Source organism: Phoca vitulina, unplaced genomic scaffold (genome assembly GCF_004348235.1).
Source record: "Phoca vitulina isolate PV1807 unplaced genomic scaffold, GSC_HSeal_1.0 scaffold110, whole genome shotgun sequence".
Taxonomy (NCBI): Eukaryota; Metazoa; Chordata; class Mammalia; order Carnivora; family Phocidae; genus Phoca; species Phoca vitulina.
Window position 1 is genome coordinate 190,712 of NW_022589813.1, and position 24,910 is coordinate 215,621.

Here is a 24,910-nt window from a genome sequence, read left to right on the forward strand (position 1 = left end):
GCTGAAGAAATCTGAATATGGACTGCATGTGAGTTAACAGTCAGTGTTAAAATCAATAGTGAGTTTCCTGAGTTAATAATAATGTTTTGTTTAGGAGACATATATTGAAATATTTAGGCACGAAGTGTTTTGTCTGTAACTCTCACAAGGCTCTGAAAAACAGTGTATGCATACACATACACAGAAAGATGAAGCAAATGTAGGAACACAACTGGTTTACTAAATCTAGGTAAAGAGTACATGGACATTCCTACAACATTTCTGTAGGTTTAAAAATTTCAAAATAAACAGCCGGGGCAGGGGGTGGGTATTCATTCTCGAATTTATATATACAATTTTAATAACACTAATGAGAAAATTTCAGAGTAATGACTTCAGACAAACTGACACCCCCAAACACTTTATAGATACTATTCCTGCACCCCAAATTTCACCCTGGTTTCACTGGAAACCTTCACATAGTCCTCTTTAAAATGCAAATTAACTGCTCTCTGGTGGAGGAGAGAGAGGGGGTCAAGTCACACCTTAAATTTCTGTGAGAAGAGGGCTGGGGAGAAAGGAAATGTGCTAAAAGGGTAGAGTCAGAATAAAACAGTGACTATTATTTGACAACTAACTCCAGAGCTACCATTACTCAAAATTTTCTGAATTCTGAAAATAAATTTCAGTTCCTTATTTCTTGATGAACCACCAAGGACATGGGTGAGGGTATCCTTAAACCTGTACTGTTTCAGCAGCATTAAAATGGATAGATCAAGTTTAAAAAATGGTCACCTGTTCAGCAACTGACATCCTCCTATTCGGATCAACATCACGGCCCTCTAGCTTGGCTTTCACCCTCTTCCACACACTCACTGCATAGGAGTTTCTCTCTTGCACAGCTACGAAGCAACGGAAACATACGTTAAGTCAAACCACCACTTTGTATAAATATTTAATGCATCCTTATTCTAACTAATTACCTTTCCCCGTTTTAGGGTCTCTGACGGCCTTTTTAGGACTACAAGCAACACTCTTGCCAGTTCCTGGAATGGTGCTTGGTGGAGTATCTGCTGATGTGGCAAGATTTTTCTGAATCAGCTTTCTAGCATTCTGTGACATGACATCAGGCTGAGTCTTCTGGCCAGTGTTGCTCCGGACTGCTATAGAGAAAGAGTGGGTGGCTCAATTCACACGTAAACAGAAGAGATGGAGGGAGACAAAGAGGAGAGAGCAGGGCAGTGCTCTCTCAAACATCAACTACAAATGTAGAGCCAAGAAAAGAAATATGATTTTACAACCTTAAAGTCCTTATCCCTTGAAATACTGTCCTCCTAAAAATACAGCCTGAAGAGCTAGACATTCAAAAACAAATTTGTGCAATGATGCTCACTGCCTGTTGTGGCATCAAAAAACTATAAATATATTAACTGTCCAACAATGTGGGATTAATATGGTAAAGACATAGAATGACATATTAAATTGGGGCATTAAGTCATTTTCTAAAAGATTCTCTGATGGCAAGGAAATTCCCAATTTAATATTAAGTGGGAAAAGGCAACAAGAACTGCATTCACAGAATGATCCCAATTTGTGCATGTGCGTGCGCACATATACACACAAGTCCAACAAGAAATATGTAATGGTTTTACCTCCAACTGGAATGAAACTACCAATTTTCCTATTTTTAAAAAATTTTCCCTGGCAAGCATATATTTTATATTCATAAATCATTTAAAGAGGATTTAAACACAAGATATTTTTACTTTCTCACACAAGTACCTTTTTTTTTTTTTTAAAGATTTTATTTATTTATTTGACAGAGAGAGAGACAGCGAGAGAGGGAACACAAGCAGGGGGAGTGAGAGAGGGAGAAGCAGGCTTCCCGCTGAGCAGGGAGCCCGATGCGGGGCTCGATCCCAGGACCCTGGGATCATGACCTGAGCCGAAGGCAGACGCCTATCGACTGAGCCACCCAGGTACCCCGTTTCTCACACAAGTACTTTTAAAATTAAACCAAAATGTGTTCAGTTTGAGTTGTGACAGAGTTTAAGAAAGCCCTTTAAAAAGGTGATGACTATGAACACATTAGACACTTAAAAGTATAATTAAACACCTTAGCGTCTATGTGTACATTATTAACAGATCAAGATTCAGGTGTTTTTTGAAGGAGAGAAGTCATACCTGCAGCAAAGGATGGCTGATAAGTAGCAGATGACGTTGGACTCGAACATTCATTTGTTGCATCGGTGACTAAGGGTGATGCAAAACCCACTAAATTATTATAGATACTGAAATACAAAATAAAATAGCTTATTTATGAAATGCTTCACCAGGTAACTGCTTATAAATATGAACAAAACTTAAAAAAACGTAGCTGAATTAAGCAAAACTTACTACACCAGATGTTTTGCTTATGTTCTGACTACATTTTCAATTTAGGCCAGAAGGCATTCTTACCTCTGACTTTGTGTTTTCAGTTCTTTCAAGGTGGGAGTTATTTCCTGGAGCATTTCAACGTGTTCCTGACTTCGCACCTGACCCATAGCCTGGACTAAGGTAAAGAGCGCTGTCTGAATGTTGTCCTGCCATGCTTTATATTCGGCTAAGAATTGTCGGACACTGTTCTCATAGGGAACATCTTCCCCGTCGGCCAGAGCAGCTTCCTCATCCTGGACTCAGTATTGTAAGAATTAAGAGAAATGGAATTTGGTTCAATAGTAACTCATAAGACAGTCACCTTTCGGATAACAATAAGTGTTTTTCAAATATGTGTTTAATCTGTTTATTACATTGGAACTCCTTTTCTACAGAAATCTTATTTCCAGTAAAAATAAAAACTCCAAGTAAAAACAAATCCCCAAGTTAAATGATCTGCAGTTTTGCAATGATGAAGTTATTTAGCCTTCTCTGGGGGCTCAGTTTCCTTACTATGTAAATTACATAGGCTACTGGAGGGAAGAGAGAAGAAATCATTTTGGAGGCAAACTCATATGAGCCTAGGAATAAGGGTTGGGAGGAGGCAAAGATTTGGGGGAAATCGAAACACTCTGAGGCTACATTCACGTTTCAGCTCTATTGTTAAGTTATAGGACTTTGGGTGAATCAATCTCTTTAACCCTCAGTTTCTCTGGGTACAAAATCAGAATACTACAACCTGCTTTAAAAAAGAAAAAAAAAGGTTGATAAAAACACAAAGTAACTCAATTACAAACAAACTGGAAGATGTGACCTGAGAGAAGTTGTTTTTGTTTATGTCATTATTTTCCCAAATCAACTATGTATTTTTATGTACTGTAATTTTACAAAAGGAGGGAGTTAACTGTGTGTCAGTGGTATTAGTCTTACCTTAGCCATTGCTTTCAGGAGATGTTTGACATCTCCAAGTTGCCGGTTATGACCAGTGAGCACAGTCTTTATATTATCAACCAGATTCTGAATTGTTTCACAGACTGTTTCTATCTGCTGCTCCTTCTCTGTCTGAATTGCCCTCTGAGTAGACATATCCTGGGTCAATTGTTTGTGTGCTGACAAAAGCCATTCAGAGCTGCCAATAGGATGTTCAAGACTGGTGTCCTAAACAGAACAAGCATTTGTTTGATTTAAGTATCAGATGGAATAATGTAAGATTCTTTCCTTTATCACCACCACGAAAAGGTATTAGTAACTCAAGCTGACACAAAGAACCTCATTTGCTAAGTCATGAACTAATTATGTAAATAATAGTACTTAATAATAATTTAAATAATCTATGAAATACAGATTAAGATTTTTAACTTTTCTGCATAATCACACAGGGAATGCTTAAAATTTAAGACATAAAATATATATCTAGAATTACAAAGATGATCTGTATCTAGGACCCCAGTGTAAATCACTCTTTAAAAAGACACCAGAGGTGGGTGCCTGGGTGGCTCAGTCGTCAAGCGTCTGCCTTCGGCTCGGGTCATGATCCCAGGGTCCTGGGATCGAGCCCCGCATCGGGCTCTCTGCTCAGCGGGAAGCCTGCTTCTCCCTCCCCCACTCCCCCTGCTTGTGTTCCCTCTCTCACTCTGTCAAATAAATAAATAAAATCTTTAAAAAAAAAAAAAGACACCAGAGGTTCTTAATTAATACACAGCCTAAAACCTTCCCACAAAATATAAACACCTAATTTATCAACTTGCTATTTCTGGACTCATCTCTCCTGTCCAGCATTCACCTTCCACTAGCCCTCTGTCTGCTACCCTATTTACAGTGCATCTAAATCATTTGCTATACATTGAATTTCTCCTCCCCTCTGAACCTCCACAGTACTTCCAATTATGGCTCTGAGAATTCTTTTAACTTTTTAATTCATTGTATTATTTCTTATTAATAGGTTCCTTGGGGGCTAAGAGCAAGATTTAACCATCATTTTTTTTTTTTTTAAGATTTTAAGTAATCTCTACATCCAATGTGGGGCTCGAACTCACAACCTGGAGATCAAGAGTCATATGCTTCACCGAACAAGCCAGCAGGTACCCCTAGATTTAATCATTAGATCCCAAAACAATATCTTATATACAGGACACACACTGCATAAATGTAAACTGAGTGAATATATTACATGGACTTCGAGGGCATAATCCTGGCCTTATCATTTTCATCAACTAATCTCTTTACTCCCGCACCAAGATTCAAGACTCACCACTCTCTGTAATAGACGAAGCTCTAACTCAGAGACCGAACTGTTAAACTGTGATGCAAATGAACACATTTGCTGACATCGTTTGATTAGTTCAAATAATGCAGCATCCAGGTTTAAGGCTTCTGCAGTTCTAGTTCGTAAACTTTCAAAATGAATGATATTGCTGCAGAGGAAAGTGACCTGTGAAGAGGCAAAGAGGAATGGAACCATCAAAATAAGCGGGGACATGCAATTTTAATTTGACATGAAAAAATACTACCTATTCATTTCCAGAATTCAGAACCACAATTGGTCCTGAGAAATGTATGAACGACTCTTTTGGGAAATAGATCTAATCCTGATAAAGGCTATGAATAAATGCACCTTGTTTTGGTTGATGTCTTTAGGTGTGAGATGGTTAAAAGCACCTAAAGACAATATGTAAAAGTATCTTCTATATGTTTGCTTTCACACAGAAAATTTACTTCATAATAAAACCTGTTATCATATTCAGCTGCAGTTTATTTGTGCTATGTCCAAATTTCCAATTTGGAATGTTGCCCTTCTGCTTCTACTCTTGCCTAACTTTACAATAAAGATCACAAAATACTAACTGGACGTTTGACAATATAATGCACATCTTTTAATGTATGATAGTACTATTGTGATTATGTAAATAGTTCTCACCTTTATAAATACATACTGAAATATTTACAGATAAAAATGATAGAATATTTGGGATTTCATTAAAAATGGGATGGGAAGGAGGAATAGGAAGTACAGAGGAAATAAAATGGGACTTAAGTTGATAATCACTAAATTTTAATTGGTTATGAGGATATGAGAATCACTGTATTAGTCTAATTTTATACCTGACTGAAAATTACCTAACTTCTTTTTTTTTGCTTTTGTCCCCTTCCCCCAATCATAACGAAGTTAATCCACAAACTCTAGCGGAACACAAGGTCATAAAGACATTTTATTGCCACAGAGTCACCACAGCTGCATATAGAGAACCTTAGACAAATATGGAATTAAACTCCTTATTTTCCAACAGAAGCTGAATCCACTTTTTATTTAGCTAGGAGGCAGTAAAGGTCTAGGGAAATAATTGGCTGTGAGCTCAGCCTAAGGGATGCCCTTCCCACCAAGGCCTATCAGTCCCTCTTTCCAGTACTGTGAACTAGAGGGTGGACTACCCCTAGTTATCCCACGTGTAACTTCCAATCAGTTGTCGAATCCCGTAACTGAAAACAAAGACGGTGCACATGGGTCACAATACCTGGCTTGCTCGTTGGCTCTCTTTAAGGACAAGATTTCTTCTTTCAGCTATTGTTGCTTCAAAATCCTGTAGTACAGGTGCCAGTGCAGGGTTGGCACCACCTGCCCACTTGAGTCGCTGTTCAATACTTGCTTCAAGGGCTGCTAGTTTTTCCTATAAAAGCCAGCAGAACCTCAGTGAATATGACACTCTCCAATTCCTGGTGAGCATTTTATACAAATACAAGAGAGACTCAAAAGAAGCAGGATGGGACATACATTATTTATTTATTTATTTTTAAAGATTTTATTTATTTATTTGAGAGAGAGAATGAGATAGAGAGAGCATGAGAGGGGGGAGGGTCAGAGGGAGAAGCAGACTCCCCGCTGAGCAGGGAGCCTGATGCGGGACTCGATCCCAGGACTCCAGGATCATGACCTGAGCCGAAGGCAGTCGCTTAACCAACTGAGCCACCCAGGTGCCCGGGACATACATAATTTAGAAAACATTTTAACATACATCCACTGGGGCGCCTGGGTGGCTCAGTTGGTTGGGCGACTGCCTTCGGCTCAGGTCATGATCCTGGAGTCCCTGGATCGAGTCCCGCATCGGGCTCCCTGCTCAGCGGGGAGTCTGCTTCTCCCTCTGACCCTCCCCCCTCTCATGTACTCGCTCTCATTCTCTCTCAAATAAATAAATAAAATCTTAAAAAAAAAAAAAAAAACATACATCCACTGGAATTAATCTTTATTTCACTTTGAATATTTAAGGCTAAACATGTCTGGGGAGGTAAGAACTGGCTTTCAGTTTGTCTTAAATTTGCTTCTACTTACTTCAGAAAGACAGTGAGCAAGTGGAGGGAGGGGCAGAGGGAGAGAATCTTTCAAGCAGACTCCCCGCTGAGCACAGAACGTGATGTAGGGCTCAACTCCATGACTCATGATATCACGACCTGAGCCAAACCAAGAGTTGGATGCTCAACCGACTGAGCCACCCAAGCACCCCAAGATTTTCATTTTTAAATAAAGTAGCCTTTAAAATGAAACACCTGCTACATCAAATTCCTAATGCTCTTATGTACTATCTATAAGAAAATCCATTTACCATTTGCAACAACATGGATGGAGCTAGAGAGTACAATGCTAAGTGAAATAAGTCACTCAGAAAAAGACAAATATATGATTTCACTCATATATGTAATTTGAGAAACAAACAAATGAACAAAGGGGAAAAAAAGAGAGACAAACCAAGAAACGGACTCTTAACAATAGAGAACAAACTGGTAGTTACCAGAGGGGAGGTGAATGGGGGGAAGGGGTAAAAGAGACAATGGGGATTAAAGAGTACACTTATCACAATGAGCACGGAGTCATGTATAGCACTATTGAATCACTATACTGTACACTAATATAACCCTGTATCTTAACTAGAATTAAAAAACTTAATTTAAAAATCCATTTATATCTTTGATTATGAAAGATGAAAATCAAATTCTCCCAAATTCAAAAGTTCATAAATAACAGTAAAAATCTATCAATAAGGAAGGTTTTATATAACAAAGTTATCCCATTATTTATTCAACACTTCAGGTGGAGGAATTCACATCCTCTGTGTTTTCTGTGCTTCTCTCCCTCTTTTCTCACAGAAACACACCTCTAAAATCAGAAAGGGCATGTATATTCATTCTCCAAAATTGAAAACTAGGCCTAATATACTGTAGAGAAAAGACATTTCACAATCTTCAAAGAAGTGAGCTCCAGAAAAATTTCATTAAAAATGTAAAAATTACAGAAGTGATTATACTTGATTTTATACAAAATTAATTTGTAAAATGAACAGAAAAATGTCAAGTTACTACTGAGTACATGAGATGTAAGAAGACACAATATAAAGACATAGATAACCATCATCAAGACCTGTTTCTTATTTTTAAAAGGGAGGTGAGATTAAATTATTAGGCAGAAATGATAAAGAAATACACTCAATGGGGCGCCTGGGTGGCTCAGTCGTTAAGCGTCTGTCTTCGACTCAGGTCATGATCCCAGGGTCCTGAGATCAAGCCCCACATCGGGCTCCCTGCCCAGCGGGAAACCTGTTTCTCCCTCTCCCACTCCCCCGCTTGTGTTCCCTCTCTTGCTGTGTCTCTCTGTCAAATAAATAAATAAAAATCTTTAAAAAAAAGAAATACACTCAATAATAGTAGTCAGGAAAATATTCTATTGCCTTTGACATCATAAAATATCATTAACTATACATAAAAAATGCCTAAGCTGGGTGCGTGAGTTGGTTAGGCGTCCCAACTCTTGATTTCAGATCAGGTCATAATCTCAGAGTTGTGAGATCGAGCCCTGTGTCAGGGTCTGTGCTGAGCTGTGAAGCCTGCTTAAGATTCTCTCTCCCTCTCCCTCTGACCCTCCTGACTCATGGGGACACACACGCATGCGCACTCTCCTCAGAATGAAAAAAAAAAAATGCCTAAGCTTTTTAGATATGACTAGTAAGCCAGATATAACTGCTTATGTGCCTTTCGGAAAACAAATTAAATGCTCAAGTTTTTCTAATCACCAAGGTTCTCTTAACATATAAAGGCAGAGCAATCATCAAATCCATTAAAAACCTGAAATATTTAGTATGTCTCTATTCCTGGTTAAAAATACACTGCTACCATAAGATCTGGTTACTTTGGAGGGTAAGAAAAAAAGATGTAAGTTAAAAATAAAAGTGCAAAAGGAGTATGCCCCTGTGGCTTAGCAGCCAAGGACAGACATGTAGATATACTGAATACCTCATCACATGGTAGGTTATTTCTCAAAGTGAATGTGCTTCAAGTAAGGTCTGACAAAACATACCTGAACTGTTGCAATTGAAGTTTCAATCTGGCTCAGAGTATGGAGTTTCTTTTTCATGCTGGTTAGGATGGCAGACCGAGGGGGAGGTGTGACTGACATGGCTTGTGGTCTATTGATAAGGAGGTCTTCATGCTGCCACTGTTCAAAGAAAAGGCAATGTAATAAAATCAGCAGGAAAAAAAAAAAAACAACAACTTGAGATAAAGGGAGGAGAGGTGCAAATTAGGACTGGGGGAAGAGGGGAAAAAAACCCAGCTGCAGTAAAGTGACGTAGGCAGAGAAGTTGTAATAGCAAAAACATTACAAAAGAATCACAACCAGGTGAAAAATTTCCTAATGTAGAGAATGGCTGATAAATGTCTTGGATCAGTGATATGCAACATCTAAGTAGTAATTCTGAAGATGTTTCCAAGTCTATGTAAAAGTCTAGTATACAATCCCCCCAAAAGGTATCTCCGGTTAAGAGGTTGGAAAAGGCATGGGGGGATAGTGGGTGGAGAGGTGAAGACTAGTCCAGCTGAGGCTAAGCAAGTAACTGAAAGAAATGATGGCAGTAGTCACAGAACAAAGAATTCTACAGAGAACCTAGAAGTTGCAGAAAGGGGCAGGCAACTGCTCACAGAGGATCAAGCCATCTTCTATGTTTTAAGGGAGGCCCCAGAAGGCCCAAGAGACTTTTGGGCTACAATTTAAAAGTAATACATTGCACTTAGGGCTTAAAATGATGAACATTTGTTCAGATCAACAAAATTGTAAGTATTTTTACAACATTTTCCATACAGTTGTCCATTTTTTAAGGGAATAAACTAGAATGTATAATAAAACTTACAGTACATTTTTAGAAGAAAAAATACAAAAAGATTCCAATGTGCTAGAAAGACCGTTAATATATAATAAATACAATTTCAAAATGTGAATAAATTACTTTTCTTAATTTATAAGCTAAAAACATCAGCTCATGATAAAGCTGCAAAGAGAAGAAAATACACTGATTCCACGCACTGAGCTGAAGCCACCAACTCCACCATCGGGAAGCAGCTTCCACATAAATAATACAAAGTAACCACCGTTTGTGCCAAAATAGATCCCAGGAAAACGCAGTCCCCAAATATTACTCCATGAATTACACAACCTGTTTGAAGCTACAGACAATACTGAAGCCTATATTTGGAAGGGAAAAAAAAGAAAGAAGAAGAAGAAAGAAGAGCTACAATTTATACTGTGCTTAGTGTCTTATATAACTGTGCTTAGCATCTTATATAAAACATCATTTTTAACCCTCATAGTCCTCAACCTTGGTGAGAGGTATGGTCCCCACTTCAGGGAGAATTAAACTCAAATTCATATACCTGAATCCAAATCCATCTCACCCTTAAAGCCTATGTTGTCATACTGCCCCCTAAATAATCAAGGACAAAAACAGCCCTCTAAAAACAAATTCCAAATGATGACGGATTCATGCACAAAGCTGTAACCACATCATTAGAGCATCAGGGAAACAGAAGACACTTTAGAAACAATCTTAATTATATGTTAAGTAATATAGGAGGCACATTCACATAACGAATAAATTCAACCATTAGAAATTATATTTACAAGTAATACTTAATGACACAGATAATACCAACCATACAATACTGATGGAAACAAAGTTAAAGGTCACAAAGTGTAAACACAAAATATTCTCAACTATATGGAACAGAAACAAGGAAAAAACTGGAAATATCAAAATGCCAAAAAGCTGGCTTTGCTACAGGCTGGCAAAATTCAGGACATTTAAATATTTTTTTTCTTTATATTGTTTTATATTACTTCCCCCTGGCTTTCAAATTCCTATAGTGGAGAAAAACACATTAGAAAAATACTTACTTGAAACATGGCAATATGCAGCTGAACACGCTGCAGGCTTGTCTTACAAGAAGAAATACTGGTTTCCAGCCTGCGCACCAAGTCATGCTTCTTCCAGGCAGTATCATAGGAACTTGCTAAAACAGTTGCCCTGTTCATGACCAACTGAGAAAACTTCCCAATCTGAATGTTGTGCTCCACCGCTTTCTTACAAAGATCATCAACAGAAACTTTGCTTTCAGCACCAAAATCCTTTGCCTCCACTTGAGCAATAATGTCTACCCCTAGAGCACTGATAAAACTGCAGAGGGTGAGTCCTAGGGCTTGGTTCGGTAGTCCAATCAAGAGCTGCCTCACAAAGTCAGCTGTGAATGCCTTTATAGGTTTGGCCATCTGGTCTTCACTGAAACAAGAGTTTCTAAAAAGGGTTTTCACATTGACAATCTGTACAGGTCCATTTACAGTATTCTGATCTTCAAGTGAACTCGATCCTAAAAAAGGAATATTTTCTTAAAGTATTTCATGCAAAGTAAAATAAGGTAATAATGATGCTTATTTAAAAACAAGACCTTATGAACGTACAATTAAATTAAGCCTACTCCATCCTGCCCCCTTCCAAAGTTCTACACAAGTAAATCCAGTATGTTTAAATGTGAAAGATTACCTGATAAAGTTTTAGAAAAGGTACCACAGAGCCTGAAGAACTCCTTAATTGTCTGTAGTCTTTTTAGAAAGAAAATCTCTTCTAGCACCTGCCGGTGATTATCGTCATCAAAAAAATTGACTTGGGTACTCCTGGCTTCCCTTATAATGTCAATCTTTCGCCAAGCTATGGGAATTTCCATCTTGTTTAACTATGTAAAAAGAAAGAAAGAAAGTTCATTTCTCCACTCTTCACACAGTGAACAACTACTTTACCACACGTGCATTATTTATTCTTAAAATCAGTATTTACCTTTTCAACTAATAAGCCAAAAGCAGTTTCGACTTGGGCAAACATGCCATCAAATGCTACCAAAAGCATCTGGCCAGCTGACATTTTTGGTGTTTCATCAACGGAACCATTTCTTGGTTGGATTAATTCACCATACTGAGCATGAAGTATTCTAAAGAAAAAGAAAAGGGGATTAAAATCCTAACTGATGAATACTACATTTGGGGGAGAACACAAAAGGTCAGCAAGAGTCACAGCTAGCATGCAATCTAGAAAATAAATCTTTTTTCGTCAAAGGTTTATTTATTTGAGAGAGAGAGAGAGAGAGAGAGAGAGAGAAAGACCACAAGCAGGAGGAGGGGTAGAGGGTGAGGGAGAAAATTCTCAGTCAGACTCCCAGCTGAGCGCAGAGCCCCACACGGGGCTCAATCCTAGGACCTCTAGATCACCCCCTGAGCCGGAATCAAGAGTCAGACGCTTAACCGACTAATCCACCCAGGCGCCCCTAGAAATCTTTTTGTATGCAGGACAGAGTGTTAGGATAAAATGACATGTAGTGCCATCACAATGTGAAGTTAATGGTTCTGATTCAGTATTAGTAACTGTTCACATGATTAAATTTTATGCAAACTTGAATTATGATAATTTTAAAAAGAACTATGTAAGATATTACAGTCTCACTTTACACAAAGAATGTAAAATAATACAAACCCCCAATAAATGTCAAAAACCACACAATTCTAAAGCTGGAGGACTTAGCAAAAATGGTCAAGTATGTTCACACTGTCACATATATGACAGAGTCAACTACACACCATAAACTCAAATGCCTGCCGTCTGTGGCACACCTGCTTTTGAATAGTGCACAGACTGAGCGTAAGTCTTCAGAAACTCACCCTGTACGTTATCATTAACTTAAGACTTGCACCGTGGCTTGTGTATCCGGACACTATTCTGAACATATTATATAAAAATTCAAAAAACAGCATTCCTGGTACCTACAACTAGTATCAGTTCATGTTACTAATGTTAACTAGATTTTCAACTTTATCACACACACATACAGAAATAACTATAAAACTATTAAGAGAATTTAAAAAGGCTAACCAGAGCAATTTCTAATGGAAAAAAGAGCTACAAGATGGTATACAATTTTTTTCTTCAGATAATTAGTTTCTCCAAAATAAGGTACAAACAAGCTGTAAGAGAATGAGGCATGAAGTTTGTCACCCAAATCATACATGAAAAGTAAATAATCATCCATTTGAGGGTAAGAGAAATCGGAGTTAGATATTAAAGGGAGATAAATGAGAGCTGAAATTTAGTGAGAAAGAAAGGTGTATCGATTTAGCATCTAACTTTTTAAATAATGTTAGAAATTTAAATGATAAAGCTGTTGTGCAAATAATCAATCATCATCTAGCTGACATTTAGTTTATGCTATAATAATTACTAATTTATTTTATTCTGTATGGTGACACAACTACAAAGAAACATAAATAGGAAAATTTTGAATGCAGATAACAGAAAACATTAAAGAATTATTATTAACTTTTCGGGTGAAGTAACGGCACCATGATTAAGAAAAATAAGTTTATATTTTAGATATACGTACTTCCTGTACTATTTAAAAATGAAAAGATACCTGCTTCAAAATAATCGGGGCAGTACAATTTAAACAACATAAATAATTTAAACAATTTAAGCAGGTGCAGATAATTACCAAAGGTGGGAAAATGAAGGTTCATTATACTATTCTACTTTCTTTTCTTTGAATTTTCTCACAGGAGGAAGTGGTAGGTCAATCCATTTCTTCTCTCTCAATTATACTTTCTGGGGTAAACTCCACACCAGAATGCCAAAGAAAGAGATCTTAAGTCACCAGAGATAAAGGGGCTTACAGCTTAGCTAGGGACATAGTGCATGGCTGGAGGAACCACCCAACCTTTGCAGGTTCCAAAGTCAAACTGTTTTTCTGGATTTCAGAGATGAAAAACACCATGTTCAGTATCTAAAACAAACTTACAAAGTTTAAGCAAACTTAGAAGCATTTACCTGAATTGAGGTGTATACTCTATTAACTAAACTGGCTCAGATGCTTCCATGGTGTTCCAAGGGCTGGCTTAAAAAATACCACACTCCACTTTGCGTGTGTGTAGCACACATATGGTGAAACCACAACACTCAAAGTATAGTGTGTATGTGATAAAACTGCGTGGAGCTACACACCCACTGCATGTGTCACTGGGGAAATCTCAGTAAGCTCTGTCAACTGTACCGACATCCACTTCGTGGTGGTGCCACAGAAGTATAGTATGCAAGATGCTACCACCGCAGGAAGGATGGAGCCTGCAGAAGACATCCCTGCACACATGTATTGTACAACTTCCTGTGAATCTGTAATTATTTCCAAATAAATAAACTATTTTTTTTAAAGATTTAACAGAGAAAGAACGACCGGTGGGAAGGGACAGAGGGCAGAGGGAGAAGGAGACTCCCCGCTGAGCAGGGAGCCCGATGCGGGGCTCGATCCCAGGGCCCCAGAATCATGACCTGAGCTGAAGGCACACGCTTAACCAACTGAGTCACCAAGGTGCCCCCCGAATAAATAAACTTTGTAAAAAGATCTGTATAGGGTGCTTGGGTGGCTCAGTTAGTTGAGCGTCTGCCTTCGGCTCAGGTCATGATCCCAGGGTCCTGGAATTGAGTCCTGCAATGAGCCCGCTTCTCCCTCTCTCATGAATAAATAAATAAAATCTTTAAAAATAAGTAAAATAACAATAAAAAATTATAAGATTTGTATAGAAGCATTTTTAAGTAATTCTATCTGCTGTAAAATTAAAACTAAACTTGCAGCACAGAGCCCAGAACCTGTCATCCGGCTTCCCCAGCTCTGTCATAGCTACCATTCACTTGCCTGGCAACATCGATGTAATGAGCATGAGTTTCCTCCTCCAGTCCCATAGCCGCATTTCTTAAATAGGCCTGAAGTGATTCAACTAGAGTCTGCAGGGGAACACCGTCAGTTGTCTGCTCAATAAGACTGTCCAGCTCATGAAGCATACTTTCTAATGTGTATTCTCCTTTCATTAAACATCTCAGTGCTTCTGGAAATATGATTTGCCGGAAATTTGAATTTAATTCCTATAAATATGTGAGAAATATATTTTAATGTTTCCTGAGTTTAGGTAAGTTATACATTTAGAGGTTTAATGCCATGTGTTAAGAACAAACTTATGCAACTGTAACCAACTTCTGGCTACAAATGTCACACTGAGCTTTAAATGATCGATTAAGCAACATTAAAAGGGGAAAAGCAATAAAAAGAACAATGTTTAATATCTAAAACAAACTTATCATTTTAAGCTAATTTAAAAGCGCTCACCTGAAGTGAGGTGTACACTCCGTTAGCTAAGTGAACTGCCTCAGAAGCTTCCACTGGGTTTGGAATGTCTAAGTCCTGTGGCACCAGGTGGCACTGCTTCAGTAACTGCACCAGGCAAGTGACGTTCCCGCTCATACTGCAGAGCTCTTCCAAGAACCAGGCTCCGTCCCGCGAGGTCAGATCCACTAGCTGCTCGCCAGCGCTAGAAGCAGCACCTTCCATCATCAGGTTACGCCTAAATGCAACAAGGGTTTGTACACTGAAACCTACTCAGCTATACTCACACACAAAAGCGGATACCTCAAACTTGGACAGGAAGTAAAGCAGCCTAACAGTGGGCTAGACTAATGAAATGAAAGTCAAAGCATACCTTAAGTTTGGTATTAAACAAAAGGGACAGGCAATCTCAGGAAGTATAAATGTTTTCGAGACAACAAAATGGTCTTAGTACAAAGTTGGCTAACTCACCTTGTAAGAGTACAAAGAGCAGAAATAATAACACTTGCTAGACTCAAAGATCCTTCTTCTCCATTCTCGTGAAGGAAAACTTTAATGCAACGTTCAATTTCCTTCAACTGATCCTCACAAACAGGTACAGTGACGGCTTCCTGTTTCAAGCGTTCCACTTGTCTGATAAGCCGGCTGTTGATGTCGGCTGCGTAACGCTGCAGAGTCATTTCCGTGGCACTGATGAACTGACACACTGTTGGGGGAGGCTGGGGAGCATACTGCATTTCGTATCTACACAAAGAGAGAGAGGTGCTTGTTTACAATGTAACCACTTCCTGCTTGTAAAGAAAGTTCCCATTTTATTTATTTATTTATTTATTTTTTAAGATTTTATTTATTTGACAGAGAGAGACACAGCGAGAGAGGGAACACAAGCAGGGGGAGTGGGAGAGGGAGAAGCAGGCTTCCCGCCGAGCAGGGAGCCTGATACGGGGCTCGATCCCAGGACCCTGGGATCATGACCTGAGCCGAAGGCAGATGGTTAACGACTGAGCCACCCAGGCATCCCACTTATTTTTTTTTTTAAAGATTTTATTTATTTATTCATGAGAGACAGAGAGAGAGGCAGAGGCAGAGGGAGAAGCAGGCTCCTCGCAGAGCAGGGAGCCTAATGCAGGTCTCAATCCAGGACCCCGGTATCATGACCTGAGCCAAAGGCAGACGCCCAACTGACTGAGCCACCCAGGCACCCCAAAAGTTCCCATTTACACTGGAGAATATTGCCTCTGATGGATCCCCAAATCTTAAATAGTAGAAACCATGATTTCCATTTTTACAGATAAGAAAAAGTCTCAAGCTCAAGTAATTTTCCCAGACGACTTGTGAGTGAGTGATAGTTCAAATGAGTTTAGCTCTCTTTACCCTGATTCCATCACTCTGACACTGGGATACATTTTAATTAATTAGGAAAAACACACCATCTTAAAGGGAAAACATGACCTCAAATCTTCTTAAAAGAAAAAACTGACCCCATTCAGCTTCCATCCAACAACTATTTCTTTCAGAAAAATGAAATATTATGCACACATGATAATAATAATTTGAAAACAACTTTGCATCTAATCCCATGAGAAGTCAAGAAAAGTGTGATCAACGTACTTCCGGTAGAGTTCTTGACAGCGCTCTACTGTGGTGTTACAGATGAGTTCCTCCATCCAGGTCTTCCACTGCTCAATTCGATGCTTCTGAAATATGGCCTTTGGATACTGCAGAGCTACGGTGGCGTAGTGATGCAGCTGTTCCAGACAGCCTCGGAGCACGGAGCGCCTCTGCTGGAGAAGAGCGCCCACTTCCCCCTCCAGCTGCTCACACTGGCTAATCAAGTGCGCCTGGCCGGCATTCTGCAGAAAGGCTGTTGCTGGCACATAGCTTGGAGGACCTTTTGGTAAAAGACAATTATTAATCACGGTGAAACTATTCCAAACCAGCAGTAGTCGAAAGGAGCACAAACCAGAACCCCACACATAAACACACAAATACAAAACTCACATGCTCAACATGTGTATCTAAGATAAATCAACCCATACCAAGGTCCATTTGTGAGCTTATCTCCTGAAGCAAACTTGCAAGCTGTGTTGCTTCTAAATTATTGAACGCAGCCTGATAATGTGTTATCCACTGTTCAAATTCATTCAGCTTCACCTGGATTGCTTCCTGAACAGCCCTTTGCTGAGTCTGTAGTTGAGTATGTTCAGAATACCTAATAGGAGGGAAAAAACTTTTAAATTGCTTCTTCCTTCTATGTACTTTCATAACCTTGATTTTGCTCATACTTGGGACTGCCTGGTAAGCTCCTTTTCAATCTTGAGGGCACTGCTCAAATGTCCCTTACTTCTCTGGTTTTCCCCATATTTCTCTCAACTATACTCAACAACATTTTAAATAACACATTTTCAAAACCCACCACACCTGCCAGGTGTTGAGTTATCTTTAGTGTAAACGATGGATACTTCACAGATCTTTCCACCTCAGAGACTCATGCAGTGTGTAGCACTTGCATATTTACCCTTTACCAAGCACCTGCACTGTACAAGGCTCATCCACTTAGATCATTCTATTTAGTTTAATGCTTAATTCAGCAAAGTGGATAAAATAACTGCCACTGTACTAATGAGTAAGGATCCAGACACGAACTGTAGAGAGAAACCCAAACCTCAGTTTTTCTGAATCCAAGTTCATGTCCTAACCACTATATCTACTTATCTCCCATAATTACTCAAACATTTCTATTTAATATAATAAAGCAGAAAATTTAAGTGAATTTCTGTGTATTAATTCAAAATTGCAGTCCTTGGGAGAGCTTCTATCATTTATGTAAACTGCTTAATAATTCTACTTCAAGTTGACAATGTTTACACAAATATGAAAATTCTCCTTAATGGCATATATTTAGAAACAAGTGTTCAACACTTTTAAACCTGTGCTGCAGAGTGTGAGAAGGATGGTCCACTCCTTCAGCTCCTTCTAGAAACTCTATTTCTTCCAGCAGTTTGCCTTGCAGTTTTTCCACGTCTGTCAGTTGCTCTTGTAAGCTTAGGTATTCGTCTAAGCTGCTGTCCAGCTTGGGAAGCACAACCAGCATCTCATCCCTATTCTTAAACCAGTTCACCTGTAAAAAGGTAATTATGATTAGGGAAATTCTTACAGGGTCAACTGTGAGATATGATGATATCTGCTACAAGCATCATGTTAGATGGACATCCTGGATATATTACTCTATTTAAATCTCTTATTTAAACCCCTGAGGGGGTGATGGAACCACGTGTATTTTACAGATAATGATAACCACTGCATTCAAGTTCACATAGCCATAAACTGAGACTCAAATCTCAACAACACCATGTAGTTACCACCATGCCACACAATATACTGTATGTCTTTGTATGGGAACATATCCTACTAAAAAGACATCAAATTGCCCTATTTCACGGACATTTACAATATTATACAGGACAGTCTTTCAAAAATATTTTTTAAAGGATAGTTTTACCCAGCTTTTTGATGGACATGTTAACACTAGTAAAATGATGGTGATGACTTATCATTGCCTTCACCTTAATTTCAGCTACTCTGGAAGAAAAGAGGCTGCGGGTGATCTCTCGCTCCATCTCTCTCTTGCTCTGCTTGCTCTCAGCCTGCTGGCCACCTCCACCATAGACAGCGCCAGCAAATCCCGCCTCACCCCCAGCCGTCCAGTCCACCAGGGGGTCATACACAAAGGCCTCCAGCAATGTCAGCAGAGTCTCTCTGCCACGCCGCATGATGTGTAGAACCTGTTTTCAGAGGTGTTTTAAATCAGGTTTTGCCACAAGTTTCCTCATTCAAATGTAGTTTTTTATTCCACAGGATTTAACAGGTACATTAAAAGGTATGAGAGAAACAGCATACCTGCTCACATGAAAGCCTAAAAACACCTTCTACTCCGGTTACTCCCAGTGCTGTTTCAATATTCTGTGTCATTCGAAAAGGTACTTTCTCAGGAACTCTAAGGCTTTTACCTTGAAAAGACAAATTGTTATATTTCTGTCCTTTTATCAAAAACATTTGACCCTCATATAAATGTAAAAGTCCAACTTAATTTTACCTTTTTCAAAGCAAACATTGTAATCTATGTGAACCACCTCTCCCGTCGTCATATCTATAAGAACATTATCCAGATGTCTATCTCCAAGGCCAATTATGTATCCAACCATAGACATGACTGCAGTAGATCTGGCATAAGACTAAACAAGAGGGGAGAGGGGGTGGGGAGAGCAAGTTGTAACACCATCAGCAAATTTCCTTCCAACATGGTTTGATGCTCCAAAATTCACACAATTCCATAATCCCACTCCCTCATTTCTAAATAGCACTCCTCAGGGATGCTGCAAGTGGTCCCAGAGGCTCTGCACTGAGCAGCAGACAACACTGTGGTCCTTGTTGGTCCTACTTAGTATTCGAATGCTAGATTTAAAACAAAACAACTATTTTCAGCCTCCCTAGTTTTTCCCTTTCTCAAGCTTTTATTCTTCTTTTCATTTCATCCATAATCCCCTCTGTTCTGCCCTCACACTCATGGCCATGCCTTATGAAAATAAGTGCAACGCAAGACTCGAATACAGGTCTCAAACTACCAAGTCTGGAGTGAGACGAAGGGTAAAAGGAGGAGGGTGAACAACAGACTAGACAGGAAGCAGGCAAAAAAAACAGTAATATTTATTACGCCCCAAAACAAAACACATACCTGTGTGACTCTCCACCATTCGTCAGGTGTGGTGCAAGATGACCAAAGCTCTTTAGCAAGGAGATTTGGGGGGGTGGCCTCCATTAACTCTTCTAATACCGCCTTCATTACATGAAGAGGCCAATCCCGTCGGGACACATCCAGACTAAGCCCAACTGCTTTTAAAGCAGGGCCAATTTTACTATAATAAAGTTCACTAGGACGAGGTACAATTCCAGGATTCTGAGGAGTTTGGTAGGAATCTTGGGCCTTAAAAAAAATTTTTTAAGGAAAAAAAAAAATCAACTTTATTTAAATGAAGATAAAGATTACTTTGAATATAGTATTTTAAAAACCGGTTTTTGAGCGGCATTCTCCACCTTCCCAGCCAAATTGCACATACCAAATAAATAATTCTTCTGGACTATGCATCTTTTTACAACCTACCTATCTTTCTCTTAATTAAGTTCTACCACTTTATTGAAAACTTGGTCTACTGTTCTATTTTCTTGATCTCCAATTCAAACTCAACATTTACATTCTTCTTTGTAACCTATAATTCTACTGAAAATTTATCATTAATTTATGCACAAATTTCATTCTTCACTGATACGACTCAATCAATATAAAATTAACAGTATTCAGACAAAAACTGATAGCCCCTCTCTAATTCCCATCTCTCGTTTAACCCTCATTAATTGTTCTGCAGTCTCCTATGCTTATTTTTTAAACTTGACCCCTTTCAAACTTTTGCTCCTTCCCATACCCGCCATAATTAGAAAAATTAGAATATTTTGGCTAGATAAAGACTCTTGAGGTTGAGACTGTATAAAACTTATTTTTATTTCTGTAGCACTTAGTACTGTTCCTGGCATATATACTAAGCACTCAGATGCTTAGCTAAATGAATTCTAAATTAAATCCCTAGTCTAAATCAAAATCATAAATTTCAGAGGCACAAAATATGACATCACAGTAATTAACTCTAAATATAATATAAAGTTGTTTCTTCTTTACGTACTTAATTTAAAAGAAACTGGTTTTCAAAGCTCTCTTCTTTGTAAATTTAATTTAAAAGACCCTAGGGGGCGCCTGGGTGGCTCAAATCGGTTCAGTGTCCACCTTCTTGGCTCATGATCCCGGGGTCCTGTCTGTGATCCTGTGATCCCGTGATGGAGCCCCACATGGGCTCCCTGCTCAGCAGGGAGTCTGCCTCTCCTTCTCCCTCTGCCTCTCCCCCCCTTGTTCTCTCTCGCGCACGCTCTCTCTCGCAAATAAAATCTTTAAAATATAAAAATAAAATAAAAGACCCCTAGTAAGCCCAATAAAAAAATCATTAAGATGTGAAATATCAACTTACTGATTAACAACCACACTACCACCCTACCTGTTCCCCTGCATTTGTCTAGAATAAGATTAACCAAATGTCACCATTTCCACCTCTTAAAACTTTATTTAAATGTGCCTCAGAAACACTTTCCTAAATATTTCAAGTCTGTTCTGTAACATTTATAAACTTACCAAAATGCTCAAGTACAGTAAGCCTATGAGTCACACAGAACAAGAAAGAGACTAATATATGTTTTTATGGAAATTCAAATAAAAGTACATGTATATCTGAATTTATCAACCTTCTGTGCTTGTAAGGCGGCTTCCCGTTGTTGCCATCGTTTGTAAAGACCAAATAAGGGTGTGGCTCCATCCACCCACTGGATTAGTCCTGAGCGTGTTCCTAGTGGCGTTACGGAATAGTGTCGGGCATGGAAACGGGGTGTTTCCTGGCGATTGATTGTAGCAAACATGGTATTCACAATAGACAGGAACTGCATTATTCTCTCATCCAGATGTAAATCTTCTAATCCTATGGAAACAAAATTTAAAGTAGCTAGAGTGGTGACCAAATGGGGTGGGTATGGGGTTACAAATGTATCACTTTTGTGTTTCCTCTCAATCAACAGTAGCAGTCAAGAACTGAGAGCCAGGAGAGCATAATGGGAGCATTAGAGAACATTCCATTCAGTCACAAGGTATTAGATACTAGAATTATTAGCTGTACCTCAGTTCTGCTTGCATAAGTTAAGCAAAAAGACGACAGGCAATGGAAAATCTTACTACACAGGCTCCAACCACTTCCATTCAAAATCACAGAAGATACAAGACAATCCAGGCTATTCACCTGGAACAATCCTCTCCCAGCACATTCATACCCAAAGCATCCATAATCAAATTAAGGCTCTTCTTTTAAATCCCACCTTTGAAAAGATAAGGATAGCTCTTGCCATCTGACCCTAGAAAGAGAAGTTTCTTTGGCTTGGTTTTGGTCGGTAAGATGGTGATGGTTCCGCCCACACTGTGGATTGTGACAGTGTCTCTAGCTGACACTTCTCCAGGAAGAGCAATTTCAGTGTTAGTCATGGCAGCCAGCCACGGGCTGATTTCTTCAAGACGCAAGATATAACTTGCACGTTTCTGTGCTCTCTGTTGCAAACTCAGCATTATCTATATTTATAAGATGGGGAAAAACAGGTTTACGTTATCACTGCAACATTTAACTTTCTTCCACATTCAATTTGGCATAAAAGTAAACTTAAAATACCAATACAGAAATCTCGTATTGTAGTTCCTAAATTTAATTTCATGTTACATACTTGGGCCATCCTGAGAGAGGAAATACTGGTGTGCTGATATGACCTAGGTGATTTCTACTTTGTTCAGACCTGTCTCTTCTTCTCTGTCCAAACAACCAATGCAATCACAGCAGATGGAAGGAAAGCACTGCTGTGATCACAAAATTCAGGGCTGGTAGCAAGCTAATTCCCCATGTTAAGCTACGTTTTATCAATGCCAAAACAAATCAATTAAGTCCTTACAATAGAGCAAAAGATAAAACTGACAGCTGCTGGGTGTCAAGCTGACACACCCTTAGAAGCCACTTGAAAAGTTGGTAACAATTTAGAGCTCTGACCACTTGAAGTATGCAGAATTAACACCACAACCCCTTCTAATAATTCATAGGGAGTGGATCGCATGTACAGTTGTATCCCTACTTAGCTAACTTAATAATGTGCTCCTGAATTAATTCTGAGCTCTGCTTTCATGTGAAAAATGTTTTATCAATCTTCAGCGAGCTTTGTTCCATAAAAGGAAAAAGACAACTGGAAACACCCCAAGTAGCCACAGACAGGACACAATGGATAAACTGTAGCATTTTCCCATAATATATCAGTGTTCAGCTGTATACAAAATATGGATGAATCATAAAATCCTAATGCTGACCCATCAATTATGGAATAAACACAGACATATATATACAGACATATGTATATATGTAAGGTCTCATTTATATGAAGTTTAGAAACAGGCAGAAACTAAATACATCTTTTAGAAATTCATCAATAAATAACAATTTTTTTTTTTTTTTTAAAGTATTCCTCTTATCTCTTCCTCTGGTTTTCTTAGTTGATTTATTGAAAAGGAGACAAAGAAGCAAGAAACTGCTGTTGGAATGCAAGCAGACAGGTTTTGGCTAGGCCACACACAATAAACTTCATCCTTCATGTTAGTGTTCTAGTCTTCTGCTCCTAGCTATTTACTATGAATTTAGCATTTGTTCTAGTTCCCTCTGGATGGTATTTACTAGTTAAAGTCAGGTGTACTCTTTGTTTCTACACTGTACCTTTTAATAGTTTTCTCATTGCTAAAGTAAGGAAATCAGGAGCAATAAAGGTAAGGGACAGAGAAAGAAAGGATAAAAAAAGAGAAAGCTACAAGGTAATAAATAGGTTCCCCAAATAATGGTGCTGTTGCTATACCAGATAAAAACCAAAGTAAATACAGATTAAGGGGACCACAACATAAAAGATAAGGATTCTCAGGTGCCTGGGTGGCTCAGTCAGTTAACTGTCTCTGCCTTCAGCTCAGGTCACGATCCCGGGGTCCTGGGATCAAGTCCCACATTGTTCTCCCTGCTCCATTGGGAGCCTGCTTCTCCCTCTCCCTCTGCCCCCTACCCCTGTTGGCTCGCTCTCGTGCGCTCTCTCTCTCAAATAAATAAAATCTTAAAAAAAAAAAAAGATAAGGATTCTCAAATATTTAAATATGCTAATCATCCCCAAATAGCCTATGCAGAATTGATTTTCAAACAGTTACTTATAAATATTGATGTTGCTATATGTGAATATTTTGTCTGTTAGAAATACTTAATACTCACCCCTAAGAAAGGCTATATAGGTAGAAGATTAAATTTTGTAATCTTTTATGAAGACAAAAAGCAAGCCATCAATATTTAGTTCAAGGCCAGACCCCTTCCTTAACTAATTTCTCACAGTATATTCTTCCGAGTGTGAACCCTCTATAGATAAAAGTTTGCTGCCCTAGGCCCATTAGCTCCCAAATTCTCAAAATGATAAAAATACCTCTCTTCACATTCCTTATAAGCAACTGGTCATAGGCTGCCTTCCATGGACCTACAAAATCTTTCACATTCCAAGTAAGGAGAGTCCCCATATTCAAATTTTGTATCTCATACAGAATTTCCCATTTTAGTAGCATCCTTGAGATTTTTCTGTACCTCTTTAAATGGAATCCAGCTGCTTCCAGGCTTTGCAGGATTTGACGGTGTCTTCAGCTTTTCAAGAGCATTTTCAATTGCTTCACCATAGTTATCCTGAAACCACTTTTCATGAGGTGTTTCTGCAGGGGCTGCAGTGATACTCCTTACATGCTCCAAAGCAAACACAATGGGCTTCATCAAAGCTGTGTGCTTTTCCCGCATGATTGCAATTTTCTCTTCCCTGACCAGGAAGACATCGAGAGTTTTACAAACATGGAAGAGTTTAAATGCATCTAGTGTAAGTAAACAGCATCAAAGAATAAGCTAAAATAAGTAAAACATCAGCACAATAACTTAAAACACAGCATTGTAAAAATATCCAGCACATGAAAGAGGCAGCTTTTCAACACCTGGCGCTGAGAAAACTAGGTATCCACTCGCAAAGAATGAAGTCAGACCCTTACCTTCCTTATACTATCATGTAAAAAAATAGCTCAAATTGGATCAAAGACCTTAAGACCTAAGACTCTTAGGAAAGAATGTAAGGGAGGGGCGCCTGTGTGGCTCAGTCATTAGGCATCTGCCTTTGGCTCAGGTCATGATCCCAGGGTCCTGGGATCAAGCCCCGCTTCAGGCTCCCTGCTCAGCGGGAAGCCTGCTTCTCCCTCTCCCACTCCCCCTGCTTGTGTTCCCTCTCTCACTGTCTCTCTGTCAAATAAATAAATAAAATATTTAAAAAAAAA

At 38.9% G+C, this 24,910-nt stretch overlaps 1 protein-coding gene across 3 annotated transcripts in view; it reads right to left on the reverse strand.

Moving 5' to 3' along the window:
* Positions 1 to 24,910, reverse strand: part of LOC116628048 (serine/threonine-protein kinase SMG1) — a 104,695-nt gene that overhangs the window by 5,915 nt on the left and 73,870 nt on the right. For 2 of the 3 annotated variants that reach the window (XM_032398095.1, XM_032398097.1), the window contains 24 exons: positions 24,186 to 24,408; positions 21,868 to 22,114; positions 21,247 to 21,476; positions 19,637 to 19,885; positions 18,998 to 19,136; positions 18,802 to 18,911; positions 18,468 to 18,686; positions 17,832 to 18,022; positions 16,941 to 17,113; positions 16,513 to 16,792; positions 15,373 to 15,645; positions 14,905 to 15,139; positions 14,437 to 14,663; positions 11,541 to 11,691; positions 11,250 to 11,439; positions 10,607 to 11,076; positions 8,738 to 8,875; positions 5,910 to 6,062; positions 4,649 to 4,828; positions 3,328 to 3,555; positions 2,440 to 2,651; positions 2,164 to 2,270; positions 963 to 1,142; positions 775 to 881 (listed from right to left, as the gene is read on the reverse strand). In XM_032398095.1, coding sequence (XP_032253986.1) covers positions 775 to 881; positions 963 to 1,142; positions 2,164 to 2,270; positions 2,440 to 2,651; positions 3,328 to 3,555; positions 4,649 to 4,828; positions 5,910 to 6,062; positions 8,738 to 8,875; positions 10,607 to 11,076; positions 11,250 to 11,439; positions 11,541 to 11,691; positions 14,437 to 14,663; positions 14,905 to 15,139; positions 15,373 to 15,645; positions 16,513 to 16,792; positions 16,941 to 17,113; positions 17,832 to 18,022; positions 18,468 to 18,686; positions 18,802 to 18,911; positions 18,998 to 19,136; positions 19,637 to 19,885; positions 21,247 to 21,476; positions 21,868 to 22,114; positions 24,186 to 24,408 — 4,912 coding nt within the window. The remainder of the gene's footprint in view (positions 1 to 774; positions 882 to 962; positions 1,143 to 2,163; positions 2,271 to 2,439; positions 2,652 to 3,327; positions 3,556 to 4,648; positions 4,829 to 5,909; positions 6,063 to 8,737; positions 8,876 to 10,606; positions 11,077 to 11,249; positions 11,440 to 11,540; positions 11,692 to 14,436; positions 14,664 to 14,904; positions 15,140 to 15,372; positions 15,646 to 16,512; positions 16,793 to 16,940; positions 17,114 to 17,831; positions 18,023 to 18,467; positions 18,687 to 18,801; positions 18,912 to 18,997; positions 19,137 to 19,636; positions 19,886 to 21,246; positions 21,477 to 21,867; positions 22,115 to 24,185; positions 24,409 to 24,910) is intronic. The other variant, XM_032398096.1, reaches the window with a different exon arrangement.